The sequence below is a fragment of the Sphaerodactylus townsendi genome, linkage group LG03 (genome assembly GCF_021028975.2).
Source record: "Sphaerodactylus townsendi isolate TG3544 linkage group LG03, MPM_Stown_v2.3, whole genome shotgun sequence".
NCBI lineage: Eukaryota > Metazoa > Chordata > Lepidosauria > Squamata > Sphaerodactylidae > Sphaerodactylus > Sphaerodactylus townsendi.
The window spans coordinates 55,546,141-55,561,108 of record NC_059427.1 but is presented as its reverse complement, the minus strand read 5'-3'; the positions used below and the strand labels follow the sequence as shown (position 1 = coordinate 55,561,108).

The following is a 14,968-nucleotide window of genomic DNA, read 5'->3' as shown; positions in this document are numbered from 1 at the left end:
GCACGTTTATAATCTGGTTCTTAAGCTTCAGGCAGCCTCACCCTAGTTAAGTAGCCAAGTCAACTTTCATTTCAAAGATGGATGATATGGGAACCTGCAAGGATATTTTAGGGATAGAAACCAAGAGGTGGAGCAATGAGAGGGGACCTTTTTTTTACCTTTATCTTCCCTCGGTCAGATAAGAATTTCTCATCAGGCAGAAAAAAAGAAAGAAAGGTGATGCTGCATTCTGAGAGTTCTTGAAACATGGCTTCAACCATCTCACATCTCCTCATCTATCAGGTCCTTAAAACCCATTGTGAAAGGACTCAGGGAAGGTCAGTAGCAGATTTAAAAACACTGTTGGCTGTGACACTGGGCCTCCTTAGATACTCCTTGTTTGACTAAGTCTTGTTTGACTAAGTCTGCAGACTTAGCAAGTGAGGAGACCTAAGAAAGCTGGCTCCCAGTTTGCTATGTCAGGTCTCAGAGACCCCTTGCCCATATATTACAATGGCTTCTCGGCAACATTTAGGTGTTGGTAGCATTGGCAGAGATCTGTTAATTTGTGTGATCATGCTGTTCCCTGTCCTCATAATTTCATATGATATATTTGACACGTGCCAATAGATTATGGCTGTCAAGTTCCCCCAAGAGTGGGGGGAACCCCACCCCTGGTCCAATGGTCAGCGAGAGAAAAAAAGTTTCAAAAATAGGGAAAATCCAAAATTTCCAGAAGTAACATCAGTCTATTCTAGGAATTGTCAGCAAAACTGTGGCTGTCGCCTGTTGGCACCCCCATGTCCCAACCCATCAAACTTCCCATCAGACTCTATGACAGATAAATGTGTTTATTGATGTTATACTATATTATAAAAGGTCAAGGAATGGGTGATAAGTACATTTTATAGGAATATCTGTTATGCCACATCCATGGAAAACTCAATTTCCGCAACTTGCCATATATAATGAAGGTCTTTGACCAACCACTATTCTAGAACAGCAAATTCATAGTTTATCAAGCTGGGATAAGAATTTGTGATAACCCATTTTGAATGCAGCACAAAATGACCACTGGTCAAAGCTTAGAGTGATACTTATGCAATGCAGACAATAGATGAGGTCATGAGGGCATGGGATGCAAGTATTTAAAACTGCATCACTCAACCTTATCAGGTTTCTACTACAAGTTGGTGCGCTTATCTTACCAATGGAATAATGTCAAGTTTGCTGGTTGCCCTTTAGGAACCAAGCAGAAATGTTTGAGGCTTCATTCAGACTTGACAAAGAATAGAACCACTTTTAACTGCTCGTATTGACAATTTCCACACAAAGCATTTAAAACATTTTGGAATTTTTTTTAAAGAACCGTTTTCATTTCTTTTGTCCACATTGTGTAGAAAATAAAGCATTTCCAGTGAAAATGGTTCTTTTTGCCTGCTTGCTGTCTGACTTTAAAGCTGTCATTTTCATTTTGTGGGGCTTGCCATTTTGTGCCACTTGTGATTCTCCAAGCCACCCGCCATTTGCAAATTTTTCCCAGAGACATTTCCTCTGCTGGCATCACTGCTGGGTGACATTTCACTGATTTAAATATATGAATCAACTCAGCTTTGCCTGCTGATTTCATCAACGTGTTGCTTCTTTTTAAATTTTTCAGTGAGGCATCTTTGAAGCTATGGAGATTGTTGTGCTGGGCAGAATGGGTCACTGTTCATGACTTGCTGGATGAATTTAATTTGGCCTGGTTTGGGGACTGGTTACACTAGGGTTGAGTAGAAGAACTGAGTTGCTGAAGTGCAGATCGAGCAAGTGGCAGGCACCTCAAGGCATTTGAAGACTGAATGATCCTTCCAATCTAGCCTGTCATTGGCCTGAACACCATCAATCAAGCCTTTTGAACATCATGTGCAGGGAGAAAGATAAGGTTTAACACATCTTGGTATCGTTTATGTTCAGATTAGGATAAATGAAGACATGGCATGTTTTTGAGCCAAGAAGGGTTTGCCCAAAATGCTGATAGTCATGGTGAGCAGCTTACTCAATAGCAACCTGCAGTTGATATTGGGGCCATGTTTATTTTATGTAGGTCGGCTATGAATAAAATCTTTGCTTCACTCATACATCTGGTAGTTGGTGCTAAGGTGCTCTTGTAAATAAAGACTATACATAGCTGAAGGGGAAAAACACACACAATTGCATCAAACGACAAGAAGGAGTTATTGTGTGTGAGTATGTACTTAAACTCAAGGTACACTGAACTGTGTAGCTATTGGCATACAGATTATTATTTCAAATTTGTGTAAAACTATTCCATTTGTTATTTCATCTACTATTCAAAAATCTGAACAGACTAATTTATCAGAGCAACAGAGATGCTACGTTCATGCAATGTTTTAAAAATTGATATTAGAGAAATGTGAGTTAAAAATATAGCCAGCAGGCTGGAAAATACATTAGGAGGGTTGAAAAGTAGAACAGCAGATAGCATGTAGAACAGTTGAAGTTTGTTCCACTCCATTACGGTTCGGTTTATGCAGCTGACAATTATGTGAGTAACAGATATTTGAGTCTATATCTTTTTTCATTTATGATATCTTAATAGGCCTATGCTGTTCTCTTCAAACTTAAACAACAGAAAAAATCAAAATGTGACAGCTACAAAATGAGAGTAACAACTGCAGAAAGTAAGCAAAAAGAGAGAACTTGAATGTTAACTGCCCATCTATGGAGATTCTGTGCAGCCAATCAAAAATGGAATCAGAAGACAAAAAATACCATATTGGAGGCAGAGATTCACACAGAACACTCACCCCAAATGGGTCAGATCTGTTTTAGAGAGCCCATCTCTAAACAAGCGATCCTTTTCCTATAACCTGGCTTTCAAACACTTCATGCTTGCCTATCCAAACTATGGCAGCAGGAAGCATCCAATTTCCCCCCTTCCATCCACTATTTGAGTGGCCACTACGGTGGCCACTATGTTCAGATGAGGGAGATTCTCTGTTATTGGGGCGGGGGTAATCTGACTCTTCACCATTCCAAAGTTCCAAGCCCGGGGTAGGTGGGGAGGAAATACTTTCTGTTCTTTTCTTGACTGGGCACCATGTGGCCATGGAGGTCCCCTAGCAGCCTCCATAGCTACACATGCATTCTGGGAAGGGGGGAAAAGATTCCCTGTTTGAATGAGCTGCAGCATTTGCTGCTGCTTCCTGAATGGGTGAGCTTCTTATATGCAAAGGAAGAGAGGGGGAAACAAGTTCATTCATAACAAGTTACACTCATTATGAATGAGCTGTGCAGAAGGGGCCATAGACTGCATGAGGGAAATGACCTTGGTTTTACTGGTGCTGAGCACCAATAGCCCCTAAGGATTAATTGAGCCCTCCAATATGTTTTGTTACTAAGGCCAGGATCCGGGATGCAGTTTTAAACTACTCAAAAGATTTGTGTAGACTCAGTATGTTGGTCCGAAACATACATAGAAGACTCTATGTGTTCTCACATCTCTGTTTCCATGGTGTCTGCACAGGACCCTAAGGATAAAGACCCAGAAGAAGAATAGATTCAGTGTGACTCATCTATCATAGGCCGTTTCTGCACGGCCCATTAATGGCGCCCTGGGGACGGGATAAACGCCGTCCCCAGGGAGCCATTGCAGCAGCGCCGACCTGACTCCGCTCCCCCTCCCCCAGGACGGCGTCAAGCCGCCCTGAAAAACAACCTTTTAAAGGGTTGTTTTTCCTTCAACAGCGTGTTCCCGGCGGCGCGGTGCGAACAGCACCGCTGGGAACATGCTGTTTCCCTTCCCCGTTCCACTCACCGTGTCCCCGTCGTCGGCCTGCTGGCCGTCGAAGCCCCGCCCACACTGTCTTCTGACCCCTGGAGGTCGGAGGGCAGCGTGGGCGGGGCTGCGACGGCCAGCAGGCCGATGACAGGGACACGGTGAGTGGGACGGGGAAGGGGGAAGAGGTGGCTCCGTGCGGAGCCGCCTGCCGTCTGCCGGCCTGTCTGGAGGCCGCCCGCATGCTTCCATGCGAACGGCCTCCGCCTCCACGCCGGCAAGAATTCTGCCGGCGTGGAGGCGCCTCCATGGCCGTGCGGAAACGGCCATACACTTGGGCCTGCCTGTGGAGGTCTATCATTCTGCAAAACTGTGAAATAGAAATAATCAGGAGGGCATTTCTAGAAATAAAATAGGGCTGAGATATAATGAAACAGTCCAGGAGAACACTATTTTAAGGGAACAGGATAGTAGTCTATTGCACAGTTTATTGTACATACTATTTTTCTATTTCGATGTCTACTACTTTTGTAATCCATTCTCTACATTGTTTATAGTATTTCATATGCATCTTTTGTTTACATTGTTTTCTAATTTTGTAATCCTAGTCCTACTGCATCGTTTATTGAATGTCCTATGTTTTCCAATTGCACTTTTTTCTAATTTGTAATCTGTCTTGTGTCTCAGCGAGAAAGGCAGGCTATAAAGTAAAGAAGTACATTTTCTAAAGAAATAATTTAGATCTGAAAGCATATGGCATATCTCACAAGAACAGTCCCAGGTATCCTAACTGTTTGAAGTCAGTCTAATTGAATGGGAACCACTGCATACTTCTGAATAATATATACTCAGAGGAACGTGACCTGCTGTTCTGCTAAGCAGAAAGGGCACATAAATTTCTCTGACAAATTGCACATTGGAGATTACTAAACACTGCTCTAGCCACATCTTTCATCCTCATCTGACAGTGACAACCTAATCCTGTGCTTATGACCCAGTGCCTGTGAGCAGACACAAATTTATCTTTACAGCCTCATTTCACAATCAGTCTTCAGGGATTGGGAAACTACATGATGCTGTGTTACATGATGTACACATGAAAATGTAGTGAACAGCATGTAGAACATCTAAAGGTTGTATCTTCATTTTCTAAAACCTTATATTTGTGGCGAGTTTGAGATCTGCGTGTGGTCTCTGTATGCTGTTTTAAAAAGGCTATTAGAAGGGGTTGGCCCCAAGAAAGGCAAGGAGGCTTCAAGTCTTCTGCTAATGACCTGCCAGACCACTTCTTAGGAATCACAGTCATTCTGGTGTCTAGCACCAGATTGCTGACTGGGATCATCCTCAGCCAAGGAAGGTTTAGCTGACCTCAGAATGCATATGTTCAAAGCCTGGATGGCAGCTTGGGAGATGGAGTGGAAGACTAAAGAAACAAATTCACAATTATAGTAGCAATTATTATTTAGTTCTAAAAGAGCATTTTAGTCTGATGCAAAGTCTTCTGCTCAGTCTAAGCCCATTAAAATCAAAATTGCAGGTCAACTGGGAAAGTGTAAGGGTGGGACCACAGAATGAAATATTTCATGTTATGATTGCCAGTCCTTTTGGACCTTCTTTCTTATATTAAGTGGACTTTCTCCAATATAATTTGTTTCTTTATTAATTGAAAGACATACAATGGGACAGGTACTTGCTGGACATAATTATAATCATTGAATCTGTTCTTGGTGGCCACTGTGAGAAGGATTTTCATGTTAAATGTTCTCTCATTTTGAATACTCAACCTGTCAATGATACTTTGAATATAAGGCATCAAACCTGGCAACTAAGTATAGGATGCAGCAGGAAGCTTCTATGTCCCAGCTGTTATTTTGTATCCACAGAACTTTGTTCACTTGCAGTACAATCCATGGGGGGAGGGGCAAAAGAGTTGTGAAAGCAGTGCACATATGCCAACTCAAGGGACACATACACCAATGAGAGGGGCACCGAAATTGTGGCAGGGCACCACGGGGTTTCACAGCACTTGAATACTGAACTCACACTGGTGGGGATATTCACGAGGGATTCCCAAGGGTGCAACAGACTTTAGTCAACTACCTGTAGCCTTTCAGCTTGAGAATGTCCCCTTTGACTGTTGTAGACTTACGCCACCTAATAGTGTGGCACAGCCCATAGGGTTTCATGGCATCTGAGGATTTCTGCTGTTTTTCATTATTTTTGTACTGTTTGAAACCCCATTGGAGGCAGCACAGCTGTGTCATGGCAATGCCATCCCCAGCTGATTAAAAACTCCCAACCCCCTGGATTGCATTATTAGTTGCTAATTGAGATCCTTATAGGTATGAGCTCAGGCTTAGACATGGAAAAGAATAATTTATATGTGTATTTGACTAAAAGTAAACCTTACTGAAAACAGCATGGCATTCCCCTACAGTGGGACAGGTTCTTTATAAATCCATTGTGCATTTGAACAAAGTAGAAAGTTGCTTCTAAGAGCAAATTCCATTAGACTAGGTGAAATCTAGGCACAGATTGAATATGTAATTGCAAAAGGTCACTATGATATCGTCATGCAATAAGTATATGAGAGACCACATGTCAACCTATACATTTCTTTTGTTTTTTTCTTTTCCTTTGTTTTTCCCTCTTTTGAGTGTCCCTGAGAGGTTTCCAAATGTGGGGCCCTCCACACAGTAAAAGACCTCAAATGACTGCCCTTTCCTTCTTTCTTGTCCTCCCCCACAATTACTGTGTTCAAAAAGCATGAGCGTTTTAGAAAAAAACAGTAACTGTGTCAACACTACAGCGTATCTTCTTTCCAGTTTCTTGTGAGCTAATTTTACATGTATAATAATTATGAAGTATTCTACAATGCGTAGGACTGCAGTATTTCAGTTCCTGAAATTGATAGGCTGGAATTGCATTTTATTCCCCTTGGGATTGGTTACATTTATGCCTTCTGAGATATCATCATATATAAAATTCAGCAGTTATTTTCTGTTGAAAAATTTCCCTCATCTCCTTTTATTGGCCCCATCTCTCCCACACACAAATCCACAAAGCCACAGATGCTCCATTACAGTGATGTCAGCTTTGCTACATGGTCCAGCTGGTTTGTAGGTTCCTTAAGGAAGTTCAACCTCTGTGTGTTATACTGCAAATGCACAATTTGTTTATTGTCATAAATATAACATACTACAGATCTTAGAAAGTGTAACTTTAATGGGGGTTCAGCAAGTTCAAAGAATACTGAGGAACATTTAATCTTTCTTTTGGTGATTTTTTAATTGCCAGCTTCCCAGAGTTGGTTCAAAGGCTCCAGCCTCTTTTCTTCCCTCCTTTGTGCCCCTGTCCAATTTTTTTTGTGATTTTTGGAAAAAGCAGAGAGTTTTCTTGGTAAGACAATATGTATTTTAAGGAGAGACGTCTCAGTGGAAATATGCTTTTGTCCACATCTACACATGTGCAAGTCCTCATTTAACTTCATCCTTCCTTGCCAGACCACTAAACTGAAAATATCTATTTCAGATTCAGTGGCATTACATGCCACAGAGTGTTATATTGAGCTGATGTAAAGATTAGCACAAAAATCAACCACATTATGCCTGAGCGTGAATTGGCAAACACTGTGACATGCATCAGTGGGAGAGTTCCCAATGTCTGCCACAGACCTTCATCTTTACTGGGGCAAGAATATCCTCAGCTTTTGTATTTCATCTCTCTACTATATTGAAACATTTTTAAATGCATATAGTGTTCTGTGAATTGAATGCAAAGTCTATGTGTACTAAAATGTATAAGGAATTCTACAATGTTCTCCTTCCTCTTTTATTGCATTAACAATAACCAGATATGACATCTTCTAGATTAAACATGTTCTTAGAATCATGCATGAATATGGCTTTAACATTTCAAAAGAAACTGTATTAGATTGCTTAGAAACTCAAAGAATGTTGTACCCAAGGGTAATCACGTTGAAGTCCTATTGGTTTCAGTAGGCATGTTAAACACATGCTTGAAATATTACTCCCATAGGAATCAATGAAATTAAAATGGCAAGTTATGCTCATTGCCTGATGAATTGTGATATGAGCTTTTGCAGGCCATACTTCATTACTAGACAGATTAGTGTCATTCTATAGGTAGAGGATCTTGTTTGTGCAACCCACATTCAAAAGCAGAGGAATCTGGTGTGCCAGGTATGCAGATGACAACTACCAGGGGGAAAATAACATCTAGTAATTTAATTATGTCTAAGGAATCTATCTCATAGGACTCTGCTTCTGTACCAACACAACAGCTAGCCGCTGCTGCTACTTCTGTGGTTCTCTAGACTGGATTGTTATTTTAATTAAATATTGGACTCTTCTATTTACAGGTCCTTCGTTATCCAGCAAATTCAAAACAGCAATCTCTTCATGGTGGTAGTAAGTAATGAGTGTAACTGTGAATCTTTTCCACCAATTACCATGGAGCCAATAGAAATAAGGTATATCCTTTACTGCAAAAAAATTAAAATTTTCTAATTGTAGTTTTTAAACTGCAATTTTTGATGGGTTTTGAATAATTGTTTTATTGCTATTGTTTTTATAATCATTTTATTTATAGCATAGGCTGCCTTATGCTCTGAAAGGAAGAAAAGCAACTAATAAATGTTTTAAGTAGTAGTAGTAGTAATAGTAACAGTAATAGTAATAATAATTTCCTAACAAGAATGTGAAACATGTTCTAGTAAAGTAGGTACTATTGAGAGTCATGGCATTGTTAATCTTCTGACTGATTATAGAAGCTACATACTACATATTCATGTGGTTACTGAATTGTGGAAAGAGGACAGTATATGCATTCCCTTTATTTAGTATACCAAATTTGTTTGAGAGGGTTAATTTTACTTTTCAGGAGCCAAAAAAGTTGGGAGGTCTAACAACTATTCCTTAATATTTTGTTGCACTATTCTATAAACTAAATAATAAATCTCAACAGAAAATATACATTCATAGCTGGGAACTCATACAATACCACAACATCATAAAATATATTTCAACCAATCACAAAGCCTCAATTTTAATAATCAAATGCGCAATATTTCAGGATGTAACACATAAAAGACCTCGAAAGACCTGACATATTTTGATTCAATTGGATCTTTTTCATAGGTAATTAAAACATCCCACACATACATAGAACTATTCATAATCCATCCAGTCTTATTTACAGCCCAGTATGTTTTAAACATGTCCTACACAAAACAAAAAAACCCCAAGATATTAAAATATTAAATTCAAATAAATAAGTCAGTTTAATATTTCAAAATAAAAAGAACAGGTCTGATTTCTTACAAAGAAACATTAAAATGGTGTTCCCATAGGTACCGGTATGTAATATATATATTGTGACTCTTATAGGTTTCAATCCACAAGGTAACTTTTTAACAGAACACCACTAGGGAGACCTAATAAATTGCAAACAACATATTTAAAGTAATATCAAATAAATCTTTCAGTTTAAAACTTAAAATAAAAATGATGGGTATGTTTACTTACAAAATAACAGCAAATGGTGTTCCCATAGATATCTATGGTTTATATTATGAATCTTACAGGTTTCTATTCACCAGGTAACTTTGTTCATGGAACACCACTTGGCAGACCAAATTAATAATATATTATTAGTAATCAATTATTACACCCTCTTTTAAAAAATCCCACTCCCTGATCATTCATAATATACTAACCTGCCCTGTACTGTACTGAAATCAGCTACGTGTGGTCAAGGATATATCAAAGAAACAGCTTATTGTCTTTGTATACTGAGGTATAATATACTTCTTGACAAAGAGGTGATGATGTAATACTTGTTCAAATTACTTGATCACACCTGGTGCTGAGGCATGCAGAACTATAGAAGATGGAAAGAAAACCCAATACTTATATTTCTTTATATTTCTTTAAAAAAACAGATTACAAACAGAATATACGGGTGCAACAGAAATGCAGACACCAGGTCCATTATTGTAGACACATCCGGTCAATTTCTGCATTAAGTCCTCCTGCTGTATTAAGTCCTCCCCTTTTCAGGGTTGGGTTAATTTTACTTTCCCATCATGAAAGGAAATAATATTTTAAAGTGTGAGATATTAACAATGCAGTCCTAAGGAGAGTTACTCCAGACTTAGCCCATTCATCTCAGTGGGGTTAGACTGGCTCTGGTTTGCATAGGATTGTACTGAAAGTTTTTTTGTTTTAATAACAGGGTTCTACAAGGGGTAAAATATATAAAGTTTTCCTGATTTCTTGACTTGCTTGCATCTGGAGCTATCTTATCTGTTGGTGGTTGGATAAAATGTTCAAATGTTGATGTGCCATAATCTGAGGACTGGGTGGGCTGAGGGTTGCATTAGATGGTGTTTTGGTCACTTGGAATTTGACAGATCCCTAATTATAAGACCTATCCTTAACTTCTGTGAACATAACGAATCCTTAAAATGTGAGCGCTTAAAATCTCACAAAATTAGGAGACGTCCAGAGTCTTGCCATGGATTCCATCCTGAGGTATGATTTTGTTTTATGAAATAAAAGTATATTTAAAGCAATTGTATTTTTAAGCATAAGCATAAGCATTTTATTGTCATTGTGCACGCACAACGAAATTTACAGCAGCATTCCTCGATGCACACAATTTCAGACTCATACATCATCCTCACTTTCCCCTTCCTCCCCCATCCCTACACAGCCCCAAATACATCAATATGAAGCAGCGGAGTTTAGCATAGCCACAGCTCTAGAGTAGAAGCTGTCTCTAAGCCTCTTTGTCCTAGTTCTGAAGGGCCCTGTATGCGTCTGCCAGATGGTAACAGCGTTTAAAAAGAGAAGTGTGCTGGATGAGACGGGGTCCCTCAAGGCATATTTTGGGCTTTATTTGGGCTTCGGGAATTATAGATTTTGCTTCCAAGGAGGAAGAGGGCAGCCGATAATCCTTTGTGCAGTGAGAGGTGATCACCCTTTGGAGCGCCTTCCTATTCGGGCCACTGTGCAACTGGAGAACCATACACAGATGGCACGGTAGGTTAGGACACTTTCTCTATAGCACAGCGGTAAAAGGACACCAGAAGTTTTCCATCTAGTTGTTAAGAAAGCTTCCTTTAAAAAGAGTCTCCCAGAAATTACAGTCTTTGCTGGGCTTTCTTAACCACCGCGGCAGTCTGTACGCCCCAGGTCAAGTCCTCTTTAATCATAACGCCCAGAAATTTAAAACTAGCCACCCGCTCCACTTGATCTCCATTTATAGTCAAGGGCTGAATTTCTGAGCTATTCCTTCTATAGTCCACTATGAGCTCCTTTGTCTTGTTAGGTTATTTTCCCTGCACCATGAGAGCAGTCGATCCACTTCATTCCGATAGGCAGACTCATCCCCTCCAGAGATGAGCCCCACCACCGTTGTGTCATCAGCAAATTTTATTTTAAGGATACACACAGTGATCACAGTTACTGTCAGCCCTGGAATAGTGATGGTACTGCCTACATTCGGAACTAAGGGTGAGGATGGAAAACGGCAAGATATTATGATCTAAGCCTGCACAAGTTGGTTCCTAGCTTATAATTGCTTGTTCTAAAGCAACACTGCTGCAACACTCCATGGGGAGCAGCAGGAGCACAGCTGAACTCTGGGCTCTGGAAGAAGCTTGGAGGCAACAGGAATTTGGTTTGGTTTGGTTTAGTAGACCCACATTTTTTCAAAAAAACAAAAAGTTGATATGGGGATTCACCTCTGTGCCTGCTGCCTCCCAGTTCCACGTGGAATTATTAGAGCTTAACAGAGTTCAACTCCCAGAACCCAGCATTAAGCCCTGTTCCCATTGCGTCACAGCTCCAGGTAGCAGCATTGACAGTGGGTCCAAAGTGGTCCGAATCATGCTATATTTGGAATCCAGTTACCTTTACATTTCTGCCTTTTTTTCAGGTGAAGAAACCCATTCCAAAATACTGAAAGATCTCTAATAGTACAGTTCTGGGAAGAGGGCACAAAACCTCTCAGGAGGCAGTGTGATCTTGGCACCAGCACAAATGCCTTTTGCATAAATGCCTCTTGCACCTGTGTAAGGGGCATTTACATTTATGCAGAGGCACTTATGCTGGTGATGGGAAGTTGCACAACAGCACAACACTTGGGTTCTAGTGCCACTGCAGTGCCTATGCTCCTCTGGTGCAAAAGCTGGCACCAGTGTCAGTGAGGGCATTCCTGGGGCAGGCTGTCTTTAGTCAGCTTCTTGTGCCCTTTCAGTCCATGAATGCCCTAATTTGCTGGTGGAGAGTTATGGCAGCAAAAAGGTAGGCATAGCACGTTGAGCTGCATAGAACTGTTTCACAGCGATTGGGGGAGTGTCTCTCTCAGTTTGCTGGCCATGGTGAAGCAAACCTCTTTGGAGACAAGGTGGCTGCATGTGGCTGCACTGTTTCCAGCCGTGGCACAACTACCCCCATTAAGAGTGCACTGCTGAACTACCTTGCAATCAGAAGCTGCATTTTTCTGAGCACTTACTGAGAAAAATCAGGAGTCCATACCAAGTGTAAGGAAAACATCCACTGACTTTTTAAAAAAATTGGTTTCCTTCCCTCTTTTAAAAAATGGTAAAGCCCTGCTGGTCTGCCAGCAGGAAGGGCTACTTGGGGAGTGTCTTTAAACCCAAACTGGATGTTGTGGCAGCACTTTCAGCCATGAAACTTAGGACAAAGGTGCATGTTTACCCCGCTCCTGACCTTGGTTGAAAAAGGTTGAGTTAGAAATTTAATTAATTAATTAACTAATTAATTAAAATAGATAGATAGATAGATAGATAGATAGATAGATAGATAGATAGATAGATAGATAGATAGATAGATAGATAGATAGATTGATTGATTGATTGATTGATTGATTGATTGATTGATTGATTGATTACTGGGCTTGGAGAACCACACCTGGAGAACTTGGGTTTCCTAAAACCATACAACAGCTACTGGGAATGACTTTAAAAACATAAATAAAGGAGACCCCTAACAGACTCTGAATGTTTACACTGCGGGGAGGAAGAACTCCTGCCTTACGCAATTCATTTTCCTGTGTGAAAACAGCACTGGGGGGGGGGAGGTATTTAAAGTCAGTGTAACAAAATTAGCTAATTTGACTTGCAATATTAGAATAAAAAAAAAGACTTGCCCATTTATGAATTTTTGCTGAAGACTTAAAATATTTTGAAATATTAGTTGGTATCCTGGAGAGTTGTGAGAGAGTGTAAGTCCAATTTAGGTATTTTGTGGTTTTCACAAATTCTTTGATTACGCAATATTAGTATTACTATAACTGTTTCAATATGCAATTTTTCCCAATGTTTCTCCTTCCTTTCTTACACTATCCCTGCAAAAATAGATTAATATTGCATTTTACAGCTCATACTGAAAGACTGTAAGTAATCTAAGGGAATTAATCCATGGCATAAATGGGATTTGATCACAGGGTCAAAGTATTATATACTATTTTGCTATTTCAGGCCTGTACAACTTGTTACCTCCTAAACTGAGTTCAAGTTGACAGGCATGTCATGAGCCTGTGTTTTCCCCTCTGTATTATTATTTTTACTGCTGTTATTTCTTTTTCATGGTGAAGTGTTGTCTTATTTTGTTTTCATCAGTTCTTTTAATCTGATTAAAAATGTGTGAGAAAAACTTAAGGGAGAGAGTTGTCAAGCTCTTGTTAGTCTTCCAGCATAAATAGCAGAGCGTGCCTGGCTTATAAGTTACAAGTTGTATGAGTTATATTATACTTTGGTTTGCCAACCTCCAGTTGGGAGCTGGAGAACTTCTGGAATCACAACTGATCTCCATAGGGATCAGTTCCCCTAGAGAAAACAGCCTTGGAGAGTGGACTGTACAGCATTATACCTTGCAGAGGGCACTCCCATCCCCAACCCCCGCCCTCCTGTGGCTCCATCTCTGAATCCCCAGGAATTTTCCAGCCCAGAGATAACAGCCTTACAGAAGATCCATGTAACTTTGATTGTGGTTTTTAATGTTCAGATCTCAAATTGATTGTTATATTCAGTTGTGCCACATAGCTACTCTATGTATGTGTTGAGAGTATCATAAATGATTGAAACATGACACATCTTTTTTATCTTTTTTCCTTCCAAAAAATTAGGAGAATGCCAGAGAATGTGGTGGCGTTTTAGGCCTGAGTGCTAAACCTGCTCTTGTTATGCTTCCTCTGTTTTTGGCTATTTTCTCAAGGTGACATTGACTGATGAGTGATCACTTGGCATGCTAAAATACATGGATAAACTGTGAACTGAGAAATGGTGCAACTTAAAGGACATGGAATATAATCAAAACATCAGCATTTCATGATTTTAAACAGTGGGATGATATAAACTCTACAAATGACGTAAAAATCATCTTTTCTTTTGCGTATCATGCAAATATGGATTTGCCATGCAGTAGTCACAGTTCATCAAGAAAAGGACTTCAGTAGATAGAAACAGTCATTACTTTCTGCTTTGTCTCATCGAAAACAATTTAAAATGGTGTACTTTTTCAATAAAGTATATTAAAATCACAGTTTTCCTATGGATGTTTTCTTTCAATGTAGTCATGAAGTGAAGTTAGTGAAATAAACTTTTGTTTAATCCCAGTTTAAGAGCACAAGTCGAACCTGCTGGAGCAGACCAGTGATCCATCTAGTCAGTCCACTGTTTTGCACAGTGGCTAATCAGTTGTCCTGGAGGACAAAACAAACAAACAAACACCAGGACTTAAAGGTCCAAAGCCTTCCCCTTATACTGTCTCCTAGCACTGGTATGCAGAGATCTACTGCTTCTGTACATGGGGGTTCCTTTTAATCATCATGGCTAGTACCCATTCATAGACTTCTCCATGAAATTGATTCACCACCTTTTAAAATCATCTGTGTTCATGATCATCGCTATGTCTGCTGGCAGTGAATTTCACTATTAAAAATTGCTTGCAGCATTCTTCTCTTCTCCATTTTATATTCACAACAACCCTGTAAAGTAGGTTAGGCTGAAAAAGTGTGGACTGGCCCAAGGTCACCCAGCAAAATTCCACAGTATGAGTGCGGATCAAACAATCTCCCAAATACTAGTCTGAACAGAGAAAAGCACTGATTTGTCAACATTAGTATGGTAAGAAGGGTTTAATACACACAAATAAA

At 39.9% G+C, this 14,968-nt stretch overlaps 1 protein-coding gene across 5 annotated transcripts in view; it reads left to right on the top strand.

The window, feature by feature from the left end:
- The window catches only part of CACNA2D3 (calcium voltage-gated channel auxiliary subunit alpha2delta 3), a 707,732-nt gene extending 693,377 nt beyond the window's left edge, over positions 1-14,355 (top strand). For 4 of the 5 annotated variants that reach the window (XM_048490852.1, XM_048490850.1, XM_048490849.1 and 1 more), the window contains 3 exons: positions 8,145-8,257; positions 10,235-10,317; positions 13,940-14,355. In XM_048490852.1, coding sequence (XP_048346809.1) covers positions 8,145-8,257; positions 10,235-10,317; positions 13,940-14,032 — 289 coding nt within the window. In that variant the 3' untranslated portion in view covers positions 14,033-14,355. Of the gene's footprint in view, positions 1-8,144; positions 8,258-10,234; positions 10,365-11,223 lie in introns of all 5 variants that reach the window. The other variant, XM_048490851.1, reaches the window with a different exon arrangement.
- The last annotated feature ends 613 nt before the right edge of the window (positions 14,356-14,968 follow it).